Source organism: Halichoerus grypus, chromosome 3 (assembly GCF_964656455.1).
Source record: "Halichoerus grypus chromosome 3, mHalGry1.hap1.1, whole genome shotgun sequence".
Taxonomy (NCBI): Eukaryota; Metazoa; Chordata; class Mammalia; order Carnivora; family Phocidae; genus Halichoerus; species Halichoerus grypus.
Genome location: NC_135714.1, coordinates 169,338,616 through 169,363,119, shown reverse-complemented (window position 1 = coordinate 169,363,119; position 24,504 = coordinate 169,338,616). Strand labels below are relative to the sequence as shown.

At 37.9% G+C, this 24,504-nt stretch overlaps 1 protein-coding gene across 6 annotated transcripts in view; it reads left to right on the top strand.

Moving 5' to 3' along the window:
* The window catches only part of HOOK3 (hook microtubule tethering protein 3), a 106,523-nt gene that overhangs the window by 11,684 nt on the left and 70,335 nt on the right, over positions 1-24,504 (top strand). For all 6 annotated transcript variants that reach the window (XM_078069556.1, XM_036102348.2, XM_036102350.2 and 3 more), the window contains exons 3-5: positions 16,750-16,822; positions 20,365-20,415; positions 21,912-22,044. In XM_078069556.1, the coding sequence (XP_077925682.1) occupies positions 16,750-16,822; positions 20,365-20,415; positions 21,912-22,044 (257 nt within the window). The remainder of the gene's footprint in view (positions 1-16,749; positions 16,823-20,364; positions 20,416-21,911; positions 22,045-24,504) is intronic.

Below are 24,504 nucleotides of genomic sequence, written 5' to 3'. Positions count from 1 at the left end.
GGAGGTGCAGAGGCAGGGAAGAGCTAACAGGGTCAGATTTACATTTTTTTAAGTTTTTATTTAAATTCCAGTTAACATACAGTGTAATATTAGTTTCAGGTGTACAATAAAGTGAGTCAGCACTTCATACAAGTGCCCTCCTTAATCCCCATCACGTATTTAACCCTTCTGGTAACCATCAGTTCTCTACAGTTAAGAGTCTGTTTCTTCCTTCGCCTCTCTGTTTTTTAATCCCTTTGCTCGTTTTGTTTCTTAAATTCCACATATGACTGAAATCATATGGTATTTGTCTTTCTCTGACTGATTTATTCTGCTTAGCATAATACTCTAGCTCCAGGGACACCTGGGTGGCTTAGTCGTTAAGCGTCTGCCTTCGGCTCAGGTCATGGTCCCAGGGTCCTGGGATCAAGCCCCGCGTCGGGCTCCCTGCTCAGCGGGAAGCCTGCTTCTCCCTCTCCCACTCCCCCTGCTTGTGTTCCTCCTCTCACTGTATCTCTCTCTGTCAAATAAATAAAATCTTTAAAAAAAAAAAAATACTCTAGCTCCATCCATGTAGTTGCAAATGGCAAGATTTCATTCTTTTTTGATTGCTGAGTAACATTCCATTGTATATATACACCACATCTTTATCCATTCATCATTTGATGGACGTTTGAGCTGTTTCTGTAATTTGGCTATTGTAGATAATGCTGTCAAACATTGGGGTACATGTATCCCATGTATCCCATATTTTTGTGTTCTTTGGATTAAATACCCAGTACTGCAATTGCTGGGTCATAGGGTAGTTCTGTTTTTTTTTTTTTGAGGGGGGGCAAGGAGAGAGAGAACAAACCGGGAGGAGGGTCAGAGAGAGGGGAAGAAGCAGACTATCTGCTGAGCAGGGATCCCGATGTGGGGCTCGATCCCACGACCTGAGCCAAAGGTAGACGCCTAACTGACTGAGCCACCCAAGCGCCCCAGGGTAGTTCTATTTTTAACTTTTTGAGGCACCGCCATACTGTTTTTCACAGTAGCTGCACCAGTTTTCTTATTCTTTAAGTTTTTATTTAAATTCAAGTTTGATTTACATTTTGAAAATATTCTGGCTACAGGTATAAAATGAATTAGAAGAGGCCATAATGATGAGGGATGATCAATTGGAAAGAAATTTGTAATAAATTAGAAAGGAGATTATGGTACTTTGGATTAGGAGGTAGTGAAGGAGGTAGAGAAATGGATAGACTCAAAATAGTAGAGAAAACCAAATGTTGATGATTGCTATGGGGTAGTGAGTAAAAGGGAGGTATCAAAATTGACTTTTAAATTTTTCACTTAAGCAAATACACAGAAGTGGGGACAAAGCACAGATGTGGGAATGCTGAAAGGGGATCTGCTGTGGAGGAGTGCTGGATATATCATGCGTTTAGTTTGGGGGACATTGAATTTGAGTGGTATTGAAACATAAGAGAAGGGGCGCCTGGGTGGCTCAGTTGGTTAAGCGACTGCCTTCGGCTCAGGTCATGATCCTGGAGTCCCTGGATCGAGTCCCGCATCGGGCTCCCTGCTCAGCAGGGAGTCTGCTTCTCCCTCTGACCCTCCTGACCCTCCCCTCTCTCATGTGCTCTCTCTCTCAGTCTCTCTCTCTCAAATAAATAAATAAAATCTTTAAAAAAAAAAAAAAAAAAAAAAAAAAGAAACATAAGAGAAAATGCCAAGTTAGCATTAGATCATCCAGGTCTAAAGTGTAGAAGAGAAGTCCAGAATCAATTTGGGTATCTCTTAATTGAAGCCATTAGTGTGGATTAAGTCACTTAGTGAATAGTATAGCGTAAGAGGAAAATATGTGTAGCCTGAGCCTTGAAGAACTTTGACATTTAATTCTGGTTGGAACCTCAAACAACAGAGGTATCAGAGAGGTATGAGGAAAGCCAAAAGAGTATGTGTGCTGAGCAGAGAGTTTCACTGGAAATTGCAAATCTTTTCATTTTGTCTGAGCTGAGAAGTGAAAAACTATCTTTCTGTGGTTTCAGTAGAAATTTTATCAAATAGAATGGGCCTAAGTATGTTTCTTGTTAGTATAATTTTTTCTGTATCCAGCCTTTTAGTCATTTTCCATTCATCTGCTTTCCAGCTTCTAAAATTTTGTTGCTCTTGTCTTCTTTCTTTTTGTCCATGTAGGTTCATGTCCCCTCCTTTTATTTTTAATTAATAGGACTTTGTTTTTTTAGAACAGTTTCAGTTTCACAGCAAAATTGAAATGGCAAAAGAGTTGCAGTATGGGATGACAAAAAAGTTCTGAGGGTGGATGATAGTGATGGTGGCACAACAGTGTGAGTGCACTTAATGCCACTGAACCGCACACTTCAATTTAAATGACAAATTTTATGTTGTGTATATTTCACTACTTTAAAAAAAGTTTTTAAAAATTGAGCGTGAAGTATGGCAAATTCTCACATACTCCTTGTCTCACTACATAGAGCGTCCCCCACTATCAACATCCCACACCAGAGTGGTACATTTGTTGTAATTGATGAACCTATACTGAAACATCATCACCCAAAGTCCCTAATTTAAAGTTCATTCTGTGTTGTACATTCTCTGTATGGGTTTGACAAATATGTAATGACATAGATCTACCATTGTAGTATCACACAGAGTAGTGAAACTAAAAATCCTCTTTGCTCTACCTAGTCATCCTTCCCTCCACCCCAGACCCCCAGCAACCCCTGATCTTTTTACTATCTCCATAGTTTTGCCTTTTCCAGAATGTCGTGTAATTGAAATCATAACCATATGTAGTCTTCTCAGATTGGCTTCTTTCACTTAGCAACATTGCATTTAAGATTTCTCCATGTGGCTTAATAGTTAATTTCTTTTTAGTGCTTCCCTCTTTTTTGCAGCTTTAGTGAAATGAAATTGACATATAGTAAATTGTACATTTTTAAAGTATAGTATTTGATAAATTTTTACCTATGTAGATGCCTGTGAAACTATCGCCACAGCCAAGATAATGAACGTATCCATCACTTAAAGAAGTGTTTCAGTCCCTCCTTTCTGCCACCCCTTTCCCATCCCCAGGCAACCACTGATTTACTTTCCATCATTATAGATTAATTTGCAATTTCTAGAAATTTATATAAATGAACTCACACAATACATTTTATTTGAGGGAGAAGGTATGGCTTCTTTCATGCACCATGCTATTTTGAGATTCATGTTGTTGCCTATAATAGTTCATATGTACTCCATTATATGGATAGGCTGTGATCTAATCATCTATTCATTCATCTACCGATGAACATCTGGGTTATTTTAGTTTGGGACTATTACAAATAAAGCATCTCTGAACATTAGCATACAAATCTTTGTATGGACATATCCTTTCATTTCCCTCTAGTAAAATCCCACCCAGGAGTGGAATGGTTAGACCATATAGTTAGGTGTATGTTTAATATTTAGAAGACTGCCAGAGTGTTTCCAAAGTGGATGTGCTGTTTTTGCCCCAACAAGCAGTGTATGAACGTTCTTATTTCACCACAGTCTAACCATCATTTGCTAAGGTCAGTATTTTTTGTTTTTTTGTTTGTTTTTTGGGCTTTTTTAAGGTTTTATATTTAGGTAATCTCTACATCTGGCATGGGGCTTGAACTCACAGCCCTGAAATCAAGAGAGACGTGCTCTACCGACTAAGCCAGCCAGGTGCCCCTGTTTTGTTTTGTTTTAATTGAAGTATAGTTGATACACAATATTACATTAATTTCAGGTGTATAAGGCAGTCTTTTTGATTTTAGCCATTCTGGTGGCTGTCTGGTAATAACTCATTGTGGTTTTAGTTTGTATTCTTAGGATGACTAATGATGTCTAGCATCTTTTCATGTTTTTGCCATCTATATATCTTCTTTTGTGAATGGTTTCCCATAATCTTTTGCCTGTTTTTTTATTTAAATTGTCTTACTGAATTCAGAGTTCTTTATAAATACAAAATATAAATACTAGAACAAGTCGTTTTTCAGATGTATGTTTTAAAATATTTTCTTCCAATCTGTGGCTTCCCTTTTTTTTTTTTTAAGATTTGTTATTCAGGGCGCCTGGGTGGCTCAGTCGGTTAAGCGTCTGCCTTCAGCTCAGGTCATGATCTCAGGGTCCTGGGATCGAGCCCCACATCAGGCTCCCTGCTCGGCAGGAAGCCTGCTTCTCCCTCTCCCACTCCCCAGCTTGTGTTCCCTCTCTCGCTGTGTCTCTCTCTGTCAAATAAATAAATAAATTCTTTAAAAATAAAAAAAAAATAAAAAAAAAAAAAGATTTGTTATTCATTTGACAGAGAGAGCACAAACAGGGAGTGGCAGAGGTAGAGGGAGAAGCAGGCTCCCCGCTGAGCAGGGAGCCCAATATGGGGCTGGATCCCAGAACCCTGGGATCATGACCTGAGCCAAAGGCAGATGCTTAACCGACTGAGCCACCCAGGGTCCGCTCCCCCTTTCATTTTCTTAATAGTGTTTTTGCAAGGCAAAAGTTTTAAATTTTGATAAAATCTAACTTTTTTCTTTCACATGTTGTTTTTATTATATTTTTTTAAAGATTTTATTTTTAAGTAATCTCTACACCCAGTGTGGAGCTTGAACCCACAACCTCAAAAATCAAGAGTCATACATTCCATTGACTGAGCCAGCCAAGTGCTCCCTGTTTTTTTTTCTTTTTTAAATTGAATTAGCCAACATGTTTGGGGTTTTTTTTCCTATTAAGAAATGTTTACCAAACCCAGGGTCACTAAGATTTTCTTCTGTGTTTTCCTCTAGAAGTTTTATAGTTCTGGTGCTTACATTAGGTCTGTGATGAATTTTTAGTTACTTTTTGTATATAAGGATTGATTTTTTTTTTCTTTTTTTGTACAATTTATTAAAAAGATTCCTTTCCCATATTTTCAGGACTTTTGATTATGTTGATTTGCCTAGTGATCAGACAGACATCATCCATAGATGATTAGATTCTTGTTTAATTTTTACTATAGATCAGTCACCAGAAACATTAAGAAGTACTCTGTCCTTTTACATCTGTACATTAACAAATACAAAATGAAAACTTTTTTTCCCTTAAGTCTTGAAGGAACTGATTGTTGTTTTGTTTTGTTTTTAAAGATTTTATTCATTTATTTGACAGAAAGAAAGAGTAGGCAGAGCAGCAGGCAGAGGGAGACGTAGGCTCCCCACCCCCTCTGAGCAGAGAGCCTGATGCAGGGCTTGATCCCAGGACCCTGGGATCATGACCTGAGCCAAAGGCAGACGCTTAACTGACTGAGCTACCCAGGCGCCCTGGGAACTGTGATTGTTAAATGAGCTTTCTATTTTCAACTTTTTGGTTCGAAGAAAATTAATATTGGTAAAAAAAAAAAAAATAAAGCAGAGTCCACTTCAGAGAGCACTGGATGTTTTATATGACATAGCAAGAATTTGAATTGGCTGTTTATGCTCTTAAGCTTGGTTAACCTGCAGTACTTGTGCCAAAGAATAGTCAGCGCTTTGCCTGATCCAACTTAGACTCTGAAAGAGATCTGGTTCTCCCCTGACACTACTTCTGCAGGCTTCTCAAGTGATGGCTATTTTTTCTCCCACAGTCTTCAAGTACCACTTAGCCCAGAGGTACTAAGGTGGTACTCCTTAGTGCTGCTTCCAGACCATTCTCCTTCATCTTCCTTAAAACTCTAGTTTTGAACTTTATGACATCATCCACTACCCTTCATTGTTGTTGTCATTCCATCTCGTTTCTCAACAATATTGAATCCTGGCACACCGTCGGCTCTTCCCAAATACTCTTACCTACATTCTTGGTGATTTGGATGTATACCTGGATGATCCTTCATATCCTTCCCTACCAGTTTCTTTCTTTCTTTCTTTCTTTCTTTCTTTTTTTTTTTAAGATTTTATTTATTTGACAGAGAGAGACACAGCGAGAGAGGGAACACAAGCAGGGGGAGTGGGAGAGGGAGAAGCAGGCTTCCCACGGAGCAGGGAGCCCTGACCTGGGGCTCGATCCCAGGACCCTGGGATCATGACCTGAGCTGAAGGTAGACATTTAATGACTGAGCCACCCAGGCGCCCCTCCCTACCAGTTTCTTGAACTCCTCTCCATTGATCTTGTCTTCTACTATATTTCAGGCACTCCTTCCCATGATCATACCCTATACCTTGTAATTACTGATAATGTGTAATCCCCCATAATCTCAGCTTTCTCATTACCACTGTCTGATTATTGTTTCCTGTCTTTCCATCTCCCTTCCTCTGGTATCAAGTCTCCAATAATTCTTTAATTCTCTAGTGCCAGTGTGATCTTAAAACTGTCCACCTTCACTGTTCTTTCTTTCCTCTTATTTAGCTGAAACTCCATGGTCAATCATAATTACTCCCCTGCGTATACTTTTAGCTCCCCTGCCCCTCTCATATTGTATTTGTTTTGCAAAACCACAACTCTGGTTAAATCTAATGTCCTACCAGTTCTGCTTCTTACCTATGCAGTTGAATCCAGCTGGAAAAAAAATGTAGACATGCTGATGGATCTCATTTTAAATTTCTCATCACAAAACTGCAAGTGTTACCTTATGAAATCTCACAGTCATACTGTGTTTCCCTAGTGTTTTCATTCCCCCACTCTTCCAGATGACTATCTCACATTTTTCTCTCTTCAAACCTCCAGTACCACTTCCCTGTCTCTCTTATCTGATCACCTTACAAGGTAGATACATCCTACGTCTGAGGAAATTGAAACAAATAAAACAATTTCCATAGAATCCCATGACTACATGTACCCACCTGGCAGCATTAGTTTGACTTTGTCTTGCTACCTGTTATGATACATAGAGCTATAGGGGAAGGTTTCTATCTTAAAGTTAGTACTTGCACTTTGTATATTGCATCCCATTGCCTATTACCTACTTAGGATCATCACTTTACCAATTTGCCCTTCTTTCCTAAATCATCACTTTTCCCTTATCTGCTGTATCATATTCACTAGCATGCAAGCAAATGGTTACTTCTTTTCTCTTTAAAAATACTTCTGGGGCACCTGGGTGGCTTAGTTGGTTAAGCGACTGCCTTCGGCTCAGGTCATGATCCTGGAGTCCCGGGATCGAGTCCCACATCGGGCTCCGTGCTCAGCGGGGTGTCTGCTTCTCCCTCTGACCCTCTTCCATCTCGAGCTCTCTGTCTCTCATTCTCTCTCTCTCAAATAAATAAAATCTTTAAAAAAAAAAAAATACTTCTGGTCTCAGGGATGCCTGGGTGACTCAACTGGTTAAGCGTCTGCCTTCGGCTCAGGTCATGATCCCAGGGTCCTGGGATCAAGTCCTGCATCTGGCTCCTTGATCCGTGGGGAGCCTGCTGCTCCCCCTGCTTGTGCTTACGCACATGCGTGCATGCTTGCTTGCTCTCTCTCTGACAAATAGATAAATAAAATCTTAAAAATACTCCTGATATCACTTTTGTCATTCCATTTCTCCTCCCCTTTGCGGCAAAAACTTCTTTTTTTTTAAACTTCTTTAAAGAATAGTCTGTACCCAGCTGTTTTGTATTCCTATCTTCCAGCTCTTTTATTTAATTAATTTTTTTTTAAGATTTTATTTATTTATTTGACAGAGACACAGCGAGAGAGGAAACACAAGCAGGGGGAGTGGGAGGAGAAGCAGGTTTACCGCGGAGCAGGGAGCCCAATGTGGGGCTCCATCCCAGGACCCTAGGACCATGACCTGAGCCGAAGGCAGACGCTTGATGACTGAGCCACCCAGGCGCCCCACTTCCGGGTCTTTTAAATCCACTTTTCAGTCAGGGATTTTTTTCCCCCCCACCATTTTATTAAAACTGTGCTTGTTAGGACCACCAATTATCTACATAGTGCTGATTCTAATGGCCCAATCTCAGTCCTTATCCAGACATGGCAGCAGCATTCAAAGGACTTACCTTCTTGTAACACTTTTAAAAATTTGGTTTCCGAGATACTGTTAGCCTCTGGGTTTTTCTCCTGTCTTACTTGATGATCTGTATTTCCTTCGCTCATTTTTCCTCTTCTATTCTACTTCCTAACGGAGGAGTGCTTAAGGACTCAGGCCTGCTACTCTTTTCTGTTTGCATTCACTTAGTTGATGACTTCATCTGGTCTCATGGATTTAAACATCATCCATATCCTAATGACTCAGTTTTGTATCTCCAGCATGAATCTTTGCTTTGACCTCCAGACTTAACCTCATTGTCTATTCAGTGTCTCCATTTGAGTCTAAAAGACCTCTCAGAGTTGTCATATCTAAAACTAAACTCTGTCTTCTACCTAAAACCCACTCGGTCAAAAATCTTCTCGTTTCAGTTATTGGCATTTCCTTCTAGTTGCTCAAACCATTAAACCTTTCTTTTTTTCCCCATCCCACATAGAATCTTCCAGGAAATCCTGATAACTATGCTTTTAAAATATATCTATAAAGTATATTTAAATCTAGCCTTTAGCTCTGACTTCCAGTTTACAGAAAAGCACAGAGGCTAGAGGAACAAATTACACTAAATCATGAGGAAACAATCAGGCAAATCCAGTAAGTGAGCTGTTTTAAAGGACAATAGACCTAGTCTCCTCAGCAAGCCAATGCCATGAGAAAAAAGAAAGGGGGTAGACTATTCTAAACTAAAGAGCCTAAAGAGATGAGAAACAGGCAGTAACCAAACCCTGGGATCATGACCTGAGCCGAACAGATGCTTAACGACTGAGCCACCCAGGCGCCCCCTGGAAAACTTTTATAATAAGAATTGTTATTTTTCCTGCTACAACATTGGCCGCCATCGTCTCTTGCCTTTATCATGTTAATAATTTCCTGATGAGGGTGCACCTGGGTGGCTCAGCCGTTAAGTGTCTGCCTTGCCTTCTGCTAAGGTCATGATCCCCTGATCCTGGGATCGAGCCACACATCTGGGCTCCTTGCTCAGCGGGAAGCCTGCTTCTCCCTCTCATACTCCCCTTGCTTGTGTTTCCTCTCTCTCTGTCAATAAATACATAAAATTTATTTAAAAAATAATTTCCTGATGAGGGTGTTTCTGTACTAGCCTGCCCACAGTCTAATGTGAACCCAGCAGCCAGAGTGATTTTTTAGTAAGATTTTTCTGCTTAGAACTCTACATTGTTACTCCATTTCACTCAGGGTAAAAGCCAAAGTACTCACAATAGTATGTCCTAAGTGATCTGGACTACTTGTTACCATTCTGGTACCTTGTTTGTTGAATGAATGAATATGGACTTATTTTGATTTTGAAATTAAAAGAAAGCAGCTTTTATCATCTTTTATCTTTTGTCTCCAAGAATAGTTCACCACCACTCTCTCATTTCCCATCAACAATTTCCCCAATACCAGCTGGATGTCCTACAGTTTGGTTCTGACGCTAACTTCTGAGTTAGTGCAGACTCCACAAGTTAAGGCCTCAGTCCCACAAAACTGCCCCAACTTTAGATGCCAGGTGGATGTGCAATCCTCAGCTCAGCCACACTTCTTCCTGGCCAACTACAAATTCAGGAGTTCCTATGAACTCCTCTCCACCCTCAGCCCTTTTAGTAATTTTCAAGAATGACACAAAACTCAGGAAAGCTTTATACTTACAATTACAGTTTTACTATGAAGAATATAATCCAAGAATAGTCAAAGGAAAGAGATGCATAGTGCAAGGTATGGGGCTGCGGGCAACGCAGAGCTCACAGCTTCCATGCTCTCTCCAGGCATGCTACCCTCCCAGCATATCAATGTGTTCAGCAGCTTAGGAACTCCCTGAACCCTGTTGTTTAGGATTTTTATTTGGGGTTTCATTCCATAGATGTGATTGAAATTATGAACTCAACCTCAAGCCCCTTTCTGGAGGTCGAAGTGGGGCTGAAAGTTCCAGTCCTCTAGTCGTGTGGTTTGTTCCTTTGGAACCAGCCTCCATCCTGAAGCTATCTAGATTCATCCACAATGAATCACCTCATTAGCATAAACTCAGTTATGGTCAGAAAGACTCATTATAAATTACAAAGGACACTCCTGTCACTTAGGAAATGCTAAGGGTTTTAGGAGCTCAGTGCCAGGAACCAGGGATGAAGACCAAATACGTTTTTTATTATACCACAACCACATATTGATTGAAAGACTAAGAGCAGAAGTAGTAAGTTATGCCTCTAAGTGCCATTAGTCTTAGCTTTTAGAGTTTAAGAAAGGGGGAAAAAGAAGATAGATGAGACCAACAGAGAGAGAATGAAGGTCAAGCTGTGGACGTTGGTGGAAAGCTTCTTAAATGGATACTTTCTTTTTTTAGTACGCTGAGTTGCTGATTCTTAGCTTAACGCCTATCCCTTATGTGCCTTTATGGCTTAATTTGACATAATAGGGGCTAAGCATAATTTGCTATATTTTTGTCATTATGGATGTGAAAATTATTATAGCTAACTCTTGAATACACATTTAATGGCAGGGGACCAAAATGATTGTTTGGGTAATTAAAAGACAATTAGAAAACAGACCTAAGAAATCAACATATCTAAAAAGTACTAAGGTTTGCTAATAAAAATGCCATATTAAGAGATGGAATCAAAATACAGTGTTGGTTTTGGACCCATCTTAATTTGGCTGAGTTCAATAAGAATATTCTTTTTTTTTTTTTTTTTTTTTTTAAGATTTTTTATTTATTTATTTGAGACAGAGAGAATGAGAGAGAGAGAGAGAGCACATGAGATGGGGGAGGGTCAGAGGGAGAAGCAGGCTCCCCGCCGAGCAGGGAGCCCGATGCGGGACTCGATCCAGGGACTCCAGGATCATGACCTGAGCCGAAGGCAGTCGCTTAACCAACTGAGCCACCCAGGCGCCCCAAGAATATTCTTAATTATTAAATAATTTTAGCAGTACAAATGAAACTTAATGTGTTTATTTTTGTGAAGGTAATTAAGTGCAGGCAGATGATATATTTCTGGAATTATGTTATGGATTAAAGTTAATGGGCTTTTTTTTTTTTTTAACTTAAACTAGGACCAGTTCATAAGTTATAGTCAGATAGATGTGTTACTGGAAAAATCTAAGGAAATGGTTTTGTATGTTTCATGGGTTCTTTTTGTTTGTTTTTCTTAGCAAGAGTCAGGACATAGTAAGAAGCTAAATATAGCTTCTTACTCATGAAGAACACGCCAGTAAGATTATCAGTTGTTATTTACATGTCTGTGCAGAACTATGGTCTATTAAGATTTTGGAGAAAATTGCCTTTATATTGTTTGGTTATAGCCTGAGAGCATTAATTAGGGGGTACTTAGAAAACATAGCTGAAATTGTGAACTACTTATAGAAACAGAGTTATGGTTAGGTGCCTACATACTGAATCAAAGTTTATTACTGGGAAAAGTCACACTGGATGTAAGAAGACTATAAGACTACTGTTCTTGGGGTGACTGGGTGATGGACACTGGGGAGGGTATGTGTTCTGGTAAGCGCTGTGAATTGTGCAAGACTGTTGAATCTCAGATCTGTACCTCTGAAACAAATAATGCAATATATGTTAAGAAAGAAAAAAAAAGAAGAAGAAGAATGTAGCAGGAGGGGAAGAATGAAGGGGGGGAAATCGGAGGGGGAGAAGAACCATGAGAGACGATGGACTCTGAAAAACAAACTGAGGGTTCTAGAGGGGAGGGGGTTGGGAGGATGGGTTAGCCTGGTGATGGGTATTGAGGAGGGCACGTTCTGCATGGAGCACTGGGTGTTATGCACAAACAATGAATCATGGAACACTATATCTAAAACTAATGATGTAATGTATGGGGATTAACATAACAATAAAAAAATTAAAAAAAAAAAAAAAAGACTACTGTTCTTGCTGTGTTCTGCCCAAGTAGTAGATTGGAAGTTTATGGATAGCTTAAAAGTACTGTCACTTTCTAAATGTATTTCAGTCTGCAGATATTTATTGAGAACCTGCTATGTGTCAGACATGAGGTATTGGGAATGAGTGAATGAGAACAGATACCTGTCCTTAATGAACATAGAGTGTCATGAACCATGTTGGTCCCTCTCTTCTTGTGACCTAGTTTATTCAGCATGAAGGAGATACTGAGCCACAGGACCTTAGTGTTGTTGGCTCAAACCAGTTTTGTGTTGAACTTTACTGATCTGTTTTAACAAAAATGATTATACTGCCAACTCTGCCACTTAATTATCTGATTGAACTTGGGAAAATTACTTGATTTCAGAGTCTGATACTCCTTAATGGTAACAGGAATAATAATACCTCCCTTGCAATGTCATTGTGAATGTAAAGTACCTGATTCAGTGCCTAGTATATTATTATTGGTGCTTAGCAGCGGTTTTTGTTGTCTTCCCTCCCTAGCTCAGACATGATTCTGAGATTTTGATTTGGTGATCTTTTAAGGAATAAGCAAGCTGTATCATAGTGTTTGATTTGCAATATTCAGATATTTCTGAGTGCTTTTACTTATAAGTATTGCTCTAAATTGTAAATTAAGTATCTCAGGAGTTTTTGGAGTATATAATTTCTTAGACATTTAAAAAATTAATTTGAAAGTGAACTCTGCCCCCAACATAACAAGAGTCACACGCTCTACTGACTGAACCAGCCAGGCACTTTTTTTTTTTTAAGATTTTATTTATTTGATAGAGACAGCGAGAGAATGAACACAAGCAGGGGGAGTGGGAGAGGGAGAAGCAGGCTTCCGGCTGAGCAGGGAGCCCGATGCAGGGCTCGATCCCAGGACCAAGGACCACGACCTGAGCCAAAGGCAGACCTTTAACGACTGAGCCACCCAGGCGCACCTTCTTAGACATTTTAAAGCATTCTTTTTTATAAGTTTATGAGCTTGCAGGTGAAGTTTAAGTATCTTTTAGTTGTGTGACCCTGAATTGCCACTCAGCTAGTAAGTTCAGTGCCTTTGGCTTTGAGTAATAATCATCAGCCACGTAGCACCAAACTCAGATTGCCGGCCTTATGTGTCTTTTTTGGTTGGAAAGACTAACACTTGATTGGCAATGATTATGCTTTTTAGATTATTCAAGTGTCAAAAAATATTGAATATTTTCTGATTTCTGAATTATTTTTATAATGGTTCTTTAGTATTTTAGTAGAATTCACTCAATTATTGCTTTTCTTTGCGTTATCTATTTTTATAAGAGGTTTTAAGGAAAAAGGACACTTTCTGGGGTGGTCTTCCCATTTTATAACAGTCACTTTCTCTGAAAATTCACCCTTATCCTGCCAGGTGTGGTCATTCTTCCCCCTAAAGTTGTGTGTGACCTACTTGCAAGCCCTCTATCCTTTTGGTCACATATAAATTGGATTAGGGATGAAAAACAGACTCTAGCTGGACTATTTAGAATGATCTGGGAATTTAGAATTGGGACTGAATGATGGCTGGTCTCTAAACTGTTTGAACTAAAATGTTGAAGACTTGGAACGTGTCTGCAGCTATCTTCAGCCTTGTATATGGAGAAACAGAAAACAGTCAGTCTGCAGAGAGAATGATATAGATGGGCGGAAACAAAGATGAAAGTCAGAAGGAGAGTACTGTCTGGGTTCTTAACAGCTTTCCGGGTCTTTATTCTAGTACTTTGTGAGGCCCAGTTATCCTTCAATACCATAACCTACCTCAGTGATCTTCCAATAAGTTTCCCTTTATTTTGTACAAGATCACTCAAATTAAGGGGCGCCTGGGTGGCTCAGTTGTTAAGCGTCTGCCTTTGGGTCAGGTCATGGTCCCAGGGTCCTGGGATCGAGCCACGCATCGGGCTCCCTGCTCCTTGGGAAGCCTGCTTCTCCCTCTCCTACTCCCCCTGCTTGTGTTCCCTCTCTCGCTATATCTCTCTCTGTCAAATAAATAAATAAAATCTTAAAAAAGAAAAAAAGGTTGCTCAAATTAGTTTCTTTTACTTAATTTTTATTCTTTTGAACTTCTAAAAAAGCTAGATTAAGCTTAAAAATAAAATGGGTGTGAATATCCACATGCAGAAGAATGAATTTAGACCCCTCTCTTACACCATACACAAATGAATCATAGACCTAAGTATAAGAACTAAAACTATAAAACTCTTGGAAAGTGAAAGGACAACTCACGGAATGTGACAAATTATTTACGTGTTTTATGTCTGAGAAGGGGCTTTTTTCTTAAATACTAAGCGGGGGAAACCCAACCCCCAAAAGCAACTCCTAGAACTCAATAATAAAAGGACAACCCAATTTTTAAATAGGAAAAGACTGAATAGACTTTTCTCCAAAGAGAATATACAAATGGCCAATACTCAGCATGATTAGTCATCAAGGAAATATAAATCAAAACCATAGTGACATACCACTTCACATCCACTAGGATGACTGTAATTAAAAGGACAGAAAATAACAAGTGCATGGAGAAATTGGAACCAACATACATTGCTGGTGGGAATGTAAAGTGGTGTAACTACTTTGGAAAACAGTTTGGCCTTGCTTCAAATGTTAAACACACAGTTACTATGGGACCCACCAGTTCCACTCCTGGGCATATACCCACAAGAAACATGTCCACACCGAACTGGTCAAATGTTCAAAGCATCATTATTCATAATAGCTAAAAAGTAAAAACAACCCAAATATACATCAGCTGATGCATGGATAATCAAAATTTATTATACCCATAAATGGAATGTTGTTGAGTCATAAAAAGAAATGAAGTGGTAATACATACTACAATATGAATGAATCCTAAAACCATCCTAAATGAAAGAAGCCAGACAGAAAAGACCACAAAGCGTATGATTTCATTTATATGAAATGTCCAGAATAGGCAAACCCATGGAGACAGAAAGGCGATGAGTAATTCCCAGGGGCTGGAGAAAGAGAGGGAAATGGACAGTGATGGGTAATAGATAAAGGTTTCTTTTTGGGAAGATGGAAATGTCCTAACACTATATTTAGATAATGGTTATGGTCATACAACTCTGTGAATGTACTAAAACCCATTGCATTGTATACTTTAAATGGATGAGTCATATGGTATATGAATTATATCTCAATAAAGCTATTTTTAAAAGCTGTATGATATAGGCTCCAACAATAATTATGAAATAATAAAAATAATAAAAAATTTAAAAATAAAAATAGATTTTTAGAGGTGACTTAGTTGTAACTTTTTTCATAAATTTCATACCTAAATACATTTTTTTAAACAATAACATTAAAAGTTATAAGCATGTTACTTCACTTAAAGATATGAACAAAATTTAGTGCTGATTGTATCAGTTTGAGTGACAGTTTAAGTTGAAATGTAGATTTTTTTTTTTTCCCCTAACATTCCTCTCATTGCCATTATGTTTTGGGGATGAATGGAGACAGTTGTGGCGTTGTGGAAAGATCTCTGGACTTAGCACTTGCTAAAGCAGGACAAACAGGTGTTCAATCTGTGGTCTTGAATAATTTTTTTAAAAAGATTTTATTTATTTATTTGATAGAGACACAGCGAGAGAGGAAACACAAGCAGGGCGAGTGGGAGAGGGAGAAGCAGACTCCCCGCTGAGAAGGGAGCCCAGTGTGGGGCTCGATCCCAGGACCCTGGGACCATGACCTGAGCCGAAGGCAGACGCTTAATGACTGAGCCACCCAGGCGCCCCTTGAATAAATAAGTTAACGTCTTAGAGCATTGGTTTCAAAAATTTTTAAATGAGGATCATGCTGGGCTCAAAAAAAAATTTTTTTCTTTCTATTTATAGTAGTGTGGGGAGGTTTTCCTAAGAAAAATAAGTATAGGTATATTCATAGGTGTTTCAGTTTGTCCACACCAATGTTAACTTAGATTTTAAACATTTTGCAAACAGTGTCCAACTTGTCTAATGCTTGGTATTACATGTGAGAAAATAGGTTCTCAGTCTATAATATTTATTTATTTATTTTCACTCTATATTTAAATAAATTGAAATTTTGGGTCACCTGGGTGGCTCAGTCACTTAAGCATCTGACTCGGTTTTGGCTCAGGTCATGATCTCAGGGTTGTGAAATCAAGTCCCCTGTTGGAGTCTGCTTAAGACTCTCCCTCTGCTCCACCCCCACCCCCCGCGCATTTACACTCTCTCTTTCTAAAATAAATCTTTAAAAAAAATAAATTGAAAAAATTTTTAAAGATTTTATTTATTTATTTGACAGCACAAGCAGGGGCGAGCAGGAGAGGGAGGAACAGGCTCCCCACGGAGCCCCGGACTTGGGGCTCCATCCCAGAATCCTGGGATCACGACCTGAGCTGAAGGCAGACATTTAACTGACTGAGCCATCAGCATCCCAGAAATTGAAATTTTAATAGCATTATTGGTGACTTTCAAAGTATTAGGTGACAGAAATTATTGAAATATTAAGTGAAAGGCTTATGTTAACCTTTTTCTTGATACATTTGTCTGTTTAAAATTGTGTCTCAATTTTGACTGGTTTTAGATATTACTATATCTAAAAATTATGTTAATTCCAGGATAGCTTATTAATCTATAATTTGTTTTTAAAAATATATCAACTGTATGTTATCATTTTTCATTTTTTAGTTTGTTTTTGATAATATATATATGTTTTATGATACACTGATAATAGGTTGATTTTAGAGAAATCTGTAATTGCATCCAGTCTCCACAATGAGTTATTTAGTGGCGAATATGTGGTAAATATATGTTTATGTTGCAGTTAAGTGATGTTATGGGATAAGTTTCAGTTTTCTTTTTTTTTTTTTAAGCTTGATAGCTGCATGATTAATATGCTAGCTTTTTCTTATTTGCAGAGATCCTGCATATTTTGATGAAAATTGGCTAAACAGAATCAAAACCGAAGTAGGAGATAATTGGAGGCTAAAGGTATTTTCTTTTTATTTTCCCATCTGTTAAATAGTCTTTTAGTTGTGTGTATATACTTGTTGAACTTTCATCTGATGTGTTCAGTGAGCTTTAGAAACCTAGATTGCCTGTAGTGAAATAATCCAGAATTAAAGATTGGAGGTAACCTGAAGTTGCTCACAAAGATACATATATAGTGTAAGTCAGTGAAACACAGTGACCGCGGGCATGGACTCTAGAGCCAAAGTGCCTGTGTTCGTATCACAATTCTACCATCCACTGTCTGGGAAAGTCTTCTAATCATTCTGTACCTCGATTCCGCATTTGTAAAATGAGGATTGTAATAGGATCTACCTCACAGAAATAAATGAGTTAGTATATATCATGTCCTTAGGATAGTGCACATATGTAGTGTTAGTTCCTAGTCTTGTTGTTATTAATGATGAGGAAATATTGGTCATTGTTAACTGAGCCCAGAACACTAAGAATGAAGTATTTTCATTTCTTTTCCTGGTAGCCTTAAGTTCCAGTATTTCTCAAGCTTCTTTGAGAAAGCCAAAACCCACAATAAGAAATAGTATTTACATTGCAGCCTCCTATCCAGCTAAACGTATGTGCATACATAGTTGAACAAGTTTTTCCCCTTATTCTAGGCACTGATGTTTTGGTTTTAAAAAGTATTAGTTGCAACCCACTAAATTATTTTAACTTTATGTTTTGAAGTAATTCTAGATTCACAGGGGGTTGCAAAAAAATGTACAGAGTTCTGTGTACCTTTCACCAAGTTTTCCCAGTGGTTACATCTTGCATAACTATAATACAATATCAAAACTAAGGAACTGACATTGGTACAAGCCGGTTCACTCAGTTTTCACCAGTTTTACATATGCCCTTTTGTGTTTTTGTATGTACAGTTATATGTAGCTCTAGTGATAATGTTTCCTATAATGCTCACCACAATGAAGACACAGAGTTGTTCCATCTCTGCAAGACTCCACGATGCTGCCTTTATGATCACATCCACACCACACACTCTTCACCCTATTCCCTGGAAACCACTAATTTGTTCTCCATCTCTCTAATTTTGTTACACTAAATTGATTTTTATGACCCAGTGATGATTATGACTGCCAGTTTGGAAAGCTCTAGAACCATTTCTCTTTGATACAGAGGGGTAGAGACTCAGAAATGCAAATGAGTAAGCATGTGTAGTTCCTGGACTTGAGGTATGTTAAGCTTGGTTTGTCTTTATATTTCTTCCATAAAACACATATTTGATGAAAAATAGTCATTGATTGCTTAAATATTGGGTCTGCCAAAATTTAATTCCTTTTGTTTAATTCCTTTTATTTACTAATAGAGTGAATGGACAGTGGTTTAAGCTATTATTTTAATTTCTAAATAATCTTTCAAGAATAGACAAATGATTTATACATATATAACACATTATATATGTATATACTCTGTGTGTGTGTGTGTGTGTATATATATATATATTTTTTTTTTTTTTTTTTTTTTTAATAGAGAAAGAGTGAGGTAGGGAGGGGCGGAAGGAAAGAGAGAATCCTAAGCAGGCTCCACACCCAGTGCAGAGCCCAATGTGGGATTCGATCTCACAACCCTGAGTTCATGACCTGAGCTGAAATCAGGAGTCATTCACTCAACTGACTAAGCCACACAGGCACGCCTAAATGATTACTTTTTAATGTTTTAACATGTGTAAAGCAATTCTGGATATTTAAAATAATGCTACTAATCAATTTGTGTTTGCTTGCTGTCTTGACCAAAGAGAAAGGTATATACCCCACCTTCCATGCACACAACACACATGTAAAACGCACACTGTCATGAGTGTCATGAGTGTAACAGAGACAGTAATATAGAGAAGGGGGAGAACTTTATCATATTCTTAATATTCAGAACTGGAAATGTCAGTTCTGATTTGCATTCCTGTTCTCCATATTTTATCCTGTTATATTTCTTCAATTTTAAGATACCGTTGATTATAAGATAGTTCTTTTCAGTAGGAAGTAAACTACCATTTTAAATGAACACATTGATTTTTGAGACATTTTAATTTCAAATGTTAAAATATGAATAAAATGAACATTCTAGAATAAAAGAAATAAAGTGTATTATATATTTTCCATGTCTCCAAATTTTTCTGGAAGTATAAACATGTTAGTTTTCTTTATGAGATGTTTTCTTTAAATAAGTTTTCGGGGCACCTGGGTGGCTCATTTGGTTGAGCATCTGACTGTTGGTTTCAGCTCAGGTCATGATCTCAGGGTCATGAGACTGAGCCCCACATCGGGCTCTGTGCTCAGTGGGGAGTCTGCTTCTCTCCTTTTCCGCTGCCTCCGCCCCCCGCACCCCAATGCTTATGCTGTTTTTCTCTCTCAAAATATATGTGTGTGTATATATATCTTAAAAAAAAAAAGTTATCAGTTTAATTTTTCCCTTAAAAGTAATATGTCTGATTGCACTGGATCACACTGCTATGATTAAGCCACTTTTACTTGATAGTCACAGCTTCTGCTGTCTTCTGTCCTAGGACATCTTCAGCTACTAACATTGAGTAGGAACAGCTAGGTAGATGGTCAGCAGAATCATATTGTGTACATATTTTAACTTAACACAAATTTAACTGTATGAATTGGGTCAAAAAAGAAAAAGGAAGAAAATAATAGCTTAAATAGTATAGGTGATTCTTCCTGTCATTTCACTCAGATAACATATAGGCCAGTGAACTCTTGCTTTGGAATGGCTGAGTGAGAGGAAACATGTTGGTCCCTCTCCTTGCTTCTTGGATGCTTTTTCTAAGTAGGCTGCCTGCCCAGCATGGAGCCCAAGGTGGGGCCCGAACCCACGACTCAGATCGAGACCTGAGCTAAGATCAAGAGTTGGATGCCCAACCAACTGAGGCACCCAGGTGCCCCAGGATGCTTCTTATACCCCAAGTATCTTGCAATGCTGACTGTTAACTAGCATTTCAAGATATAATAGTAATTTATTAACCTTATGCTCCTAAATATTTACTTTGGTGCTCAACTAAAGAAACAACAGTCTTTTCTGACAGTGGAGAGAATTTGGAGACATTATACTTAAGTTACTTTAAGAGTAACCCAGTTTTTGTCAGTGTAATCATAACGTTGAAAATTTAACATGATTGGAAACAATTTTTTTTATAAATCTCGAGATCACAAATTAAGCCATTGATAGTCCTTTTTTGATGATTATGGTAATTCACATGTACTGTTGAATTTTATTTTTTATATTTTTGGTTCAGAAATTTTTTTTTTAAGATTTTATTTCAGAGAGAGTGAGCAAGCACGAGGGGGGTGGGCAGAGGGAGAAAGAGAGGAAGAAAAGCAGGCTCCCCACTGAGCCGGGAGCCCAATGATGCTAGGTTCGATCCTAGGACCCTGAGATCATGACCTGAGCCAAAGGCAGATGCTTAACTGACTGAGCCACCCAGGCGTCCCCAGAAATTTTTTATGTTGGATTATATTATTTGATCTGTGCTTGCCTTTTACCCAGTTGTTTTATCTCTCTCTAAACAGATAAGCAATTTAAAGAAAATTTTAAAGGGAATCCTGGATTATAATCATGAGGTAAGGACTTTTTCTCACTCTGCTTAGAAGTATTACTATAGGATAATTTAATTTTATAATATTTTACAGTAGTTTCAAGTAAAGGAAAATTTACCTCAAAATTAATAATCATTTATCTTCCATTGTATAGTTTTTAGGATGTTGTTTCAAACAACTATCTATTAGGTAGTTACTAGGTAAATGTTCTTTTTCACTATAATATGGATGGTTTGTAGATGATTATTTATGTTATACTTTCTTTTCTGTCGTCTATTAACTCTCCTTTTATCCCCTTGTGAAGGTGGTTTAGAATCCAGGTTATTATTATAGTCCACTCCCTTGCTTACTTCAGTTTTATTCCTTGACAAACCCCCATCCCTAGATTAACTCATTTTATCCTCTCAGGCTGCATCAGAACAGTCAAGGAATAGCTTGGGGGAAAAAAATCAGGCAGTGGAACTAGTTTTACTTTAAATTTCATGATCACAGATATCAAATGGACACAACATAGCCTGGAAGCCTATATTATTTTCTTACTGTTTTTCCCCACAAGTTTACCTGCATTTATACCTGCATCTATACTTAGATCATTTATCTTCACAACTCAGTAAGTGATCCTGCTGTCCACCCTATTACTCAAGCCCAAAACCTATAAATAATCCTATAGTCCTTCCTTCTTTTGATATCATCATAAGACCTACTAGTTAATATATAGCTTTTTCTGTCTCTATACCAAGCCATCATTAGCTCTTGTTTAGATTTCTAGAGTATTCTGACTGGGAACCCCGATTTTACCCTTGCCCCTCTAGTCTATTCTTACTCTTCACTCTAAAGCCAGGATGGTTTTTTAAAAATATAAGTCTGATTATGCACTTTTCTCAGTCTTTAATGGTTTCCTATTGTATTGAGAATGAGATTCATACCTATTACCATAAGCCACCAGACACTGCATGACCTCCTTACCCTGTTCACCCGTAACACGCAAGCCATATTCATCCTGCTTCTTTGCTTTTAAAATTTTCTTTTTTCAGTGTATGGTTATTAGGGACCTGCCCATTTGTCTGCATATATTTCATTTCATTTGGGGCCAATTTCCCCGTAAAGGAATTCTCCATTCTCCTTCCTGATATAGGTGTTTGGCTATCAGCATTTTGGAGTCAAATGGAGTGAACATGTTTGGGGGGCATCTTACTGTTGGGGCATGAACCTATATTTAATCTCCCCTCTTTCTGATGCCCCCTTGTTCAGAACCTCTCTGGCTCTACTTTCAACTTCAGAGAATTTGTCTTTCTAGGGGTGGTGAAGGGATCAAAGTATTCAGTTTTGGGGTCTAAGTTGTGGTGATAGAGGTTATTATAATTTAGGTATGGGAGGTAAAAATAGAAATTGGGAGTGAACCTGACATAACAGCTCTGTCCTTAGCGATGAGTTTCTGGTGCTGACAAACTAATCTGTATCAAATATTTTATTTGGACGTAAAATGTAAATGCAGTTCTAATCCTTTTGTCCCCATTCAGATTTTAGGACAGCAAATTAATGACTTTACCCTTCCTGATGTGAATCTTATTGGAGAACATTCTGATGCAGCAGAGCTCGGAAGGATGCTTCAACTCATCTTAGGCTGTGCTGTGAACTGTGAACAGAAGCAAGGTAATTTATGTGATGTTAGTGTATGCATTTAAAATAATTAAGGAAGGTAATACATATTGTATATATTATATATAAATCACCAGTACAAACAATAACATCTTCATAAGGCCACCCTCAAACAAGGCCATTTTCTTTTTTTTTCCCTAAGTAGGCTCCACACCCAACATGGGACTCAAACTCGTGACTCTGAGAGCTCAAGAGTTGTGTGCTCTACCAAATTAGCCCCCCAGGTGCCCCAAACAATGCCATTTTCTACAATTTTACTGGTACTTTGTTTGCAAGCGTAAGAGCTTTGCAATTTAGAAAAATTTGATTGTGATAATATTCTTTCCCTTTAAGCAAAACTACATAATTCTTTGAGTGGATTATTTTTAACTACACTGAATGTGATGAAATTTACTGTTAATTGGGAAAGGTCCAGCTAAATTAATATCAGTAATAATGAGAAGGTTAAACTGGATCAATTCAGCTCTGGGAACTTAGAATTGGCTACTTTAGATTGCAAGTATGAAGGATTTATTTCACAAAATTTACTGAACTCATGCGTTATGCCGGGGCTACGAGCACCGTGCCAGACAGAACAGACACGGCACCTGCCCTTGTGGAACTGTTAGGTGAGTGGAGGGGAGGGCAGGAAGCAATGCCACACACAACTGTGTGAGCTGAGAGGTGATGAGTGCTGTGAAGGTAAAGTGTAATGGGGGGCCAGTCCAGGCGTGGGCCAGGGAAGTTATGTAAGCAAAGATGTGAAGGAGGATGGACTAAGAGTAATCTGAATAGTAAGAACTGAATGTCAGGACGACTTAGGTTACCTTTGAGAGATTTAAAAAAAACACACGTATAATTGGAGAATAGTGAGGAAGGGATGAAGGGCGATGAAAGAGAAGAAAGGTAGACAGGGACTACTCTAAACAATGATGACACAGTATTTTACTATTATACTAGATGACCTTCATAGAAGATGGATTTTTTTTTTTTTAAGCCCAAAGGTTTTTTTCTTACTCCTTATACCTCATCCCCGGTGACGCAAAATAGATTTTTATTTGACTTGTCTATACGTTTTAAGTGTTCTTGTAACAAGTTTGATAATGGTCAACATTGTTTTCTTGAAGCTATGACTAGTGTTTGGTCTGTGATCTGAGAGTTTTTTCTAACAATGTATTTATTTCTCTTTGTCCCTATTCCTTTTAGATTTAGCATGCATGCTCTTATAGTAAGTTTTAGTTTATTTAGTTCAACTTAAGAATTAAAATAGAGAATTTTCTGCATTTGTGAGTTTTGTATATTACTAAAATATCTAAACGTTTTTTATCAAAGATTAGAAGATTGGTATAAATAAGATTCAAGACAGATTAAATCTCTAAGTAGATGCTTTGATTTTAAAAGGTGTATGAAAATTTATTTAATATAGTTCACTGAATTTCAGATAATGACCTCTTACGTGTTTATTCCGTTAAGAGATTCATCAACTCTTGGAAGCATATAGCTGTTAAGAGTTGGCTAATTGGATTTACCGCAGGGTGGAAATAGAACACAAAGATGTTACCTATATCCATAGTCCTATGGAAAAGCAGACAATCATAATATATATCCAGCTTCTCACACAGACCAAGTTTCTCTTGTAACACCTAGATTCCATTTCTCCCCTGAAATTGTATATAGATGATGAAAACTTTGAATGGGATTTTAACATCATATTTATCCAAAGGGCATTCTCTGTTTTCAGAAACATAGTTGAGAACTAAGAATCAAAGTAAATGAATTTGAGTTCAGTATTACTTGCCACTGCACATTTATGATGTATAACATGAGGCTTATTAAAGTGGATCTTCCATTTGCTACCTGATGGACATTGGATTAGGCACTCAGCCTGTTTCCACATCTACAGAATGAGGATGCAAAACCTGGTGATCATGAGGAGTAAATGAAATTGTATATGTGTATTTGCTTTGGAATCCATAAAGCACTATACAAATAAAAAAGACTTTGTGTTTAGATGAGTTATCCAATTACCAGAAGTAAGGAGCAATTGCTCAGAACATTGACCTAGCATACATTTATCTTGGCCATCTGACTTCTCAAATTGGGGGAAATAAATGGTGCTAAAATTGAAAAAGCAAAGATTAGTAGAAGACACACTGATAATAATTACTGAGTGTCTCTCTTCTGCCCAGTACTCTACTAGGTACTAACAGAACAAAAAATACTTTTTACACATTAGGAAAACTAAGTATTCTATGACTTGCCCAGGATTTCTGGTTTGTGAAAGGCTAGGCAAGGACAACAACCCATGTCTCCATGTTTAAACATCATACTCTTTATACTAATCTGTAAATTCTGGCCCTGAAAGCTAAGTTTTCAAGATAATCTCGCTGACCTAGCACACCTCATTCTCCAGCACTTCCTCATAGATCTGCACCCAATAATCATATATACTTGTATTTTGGACACTAAAGATTT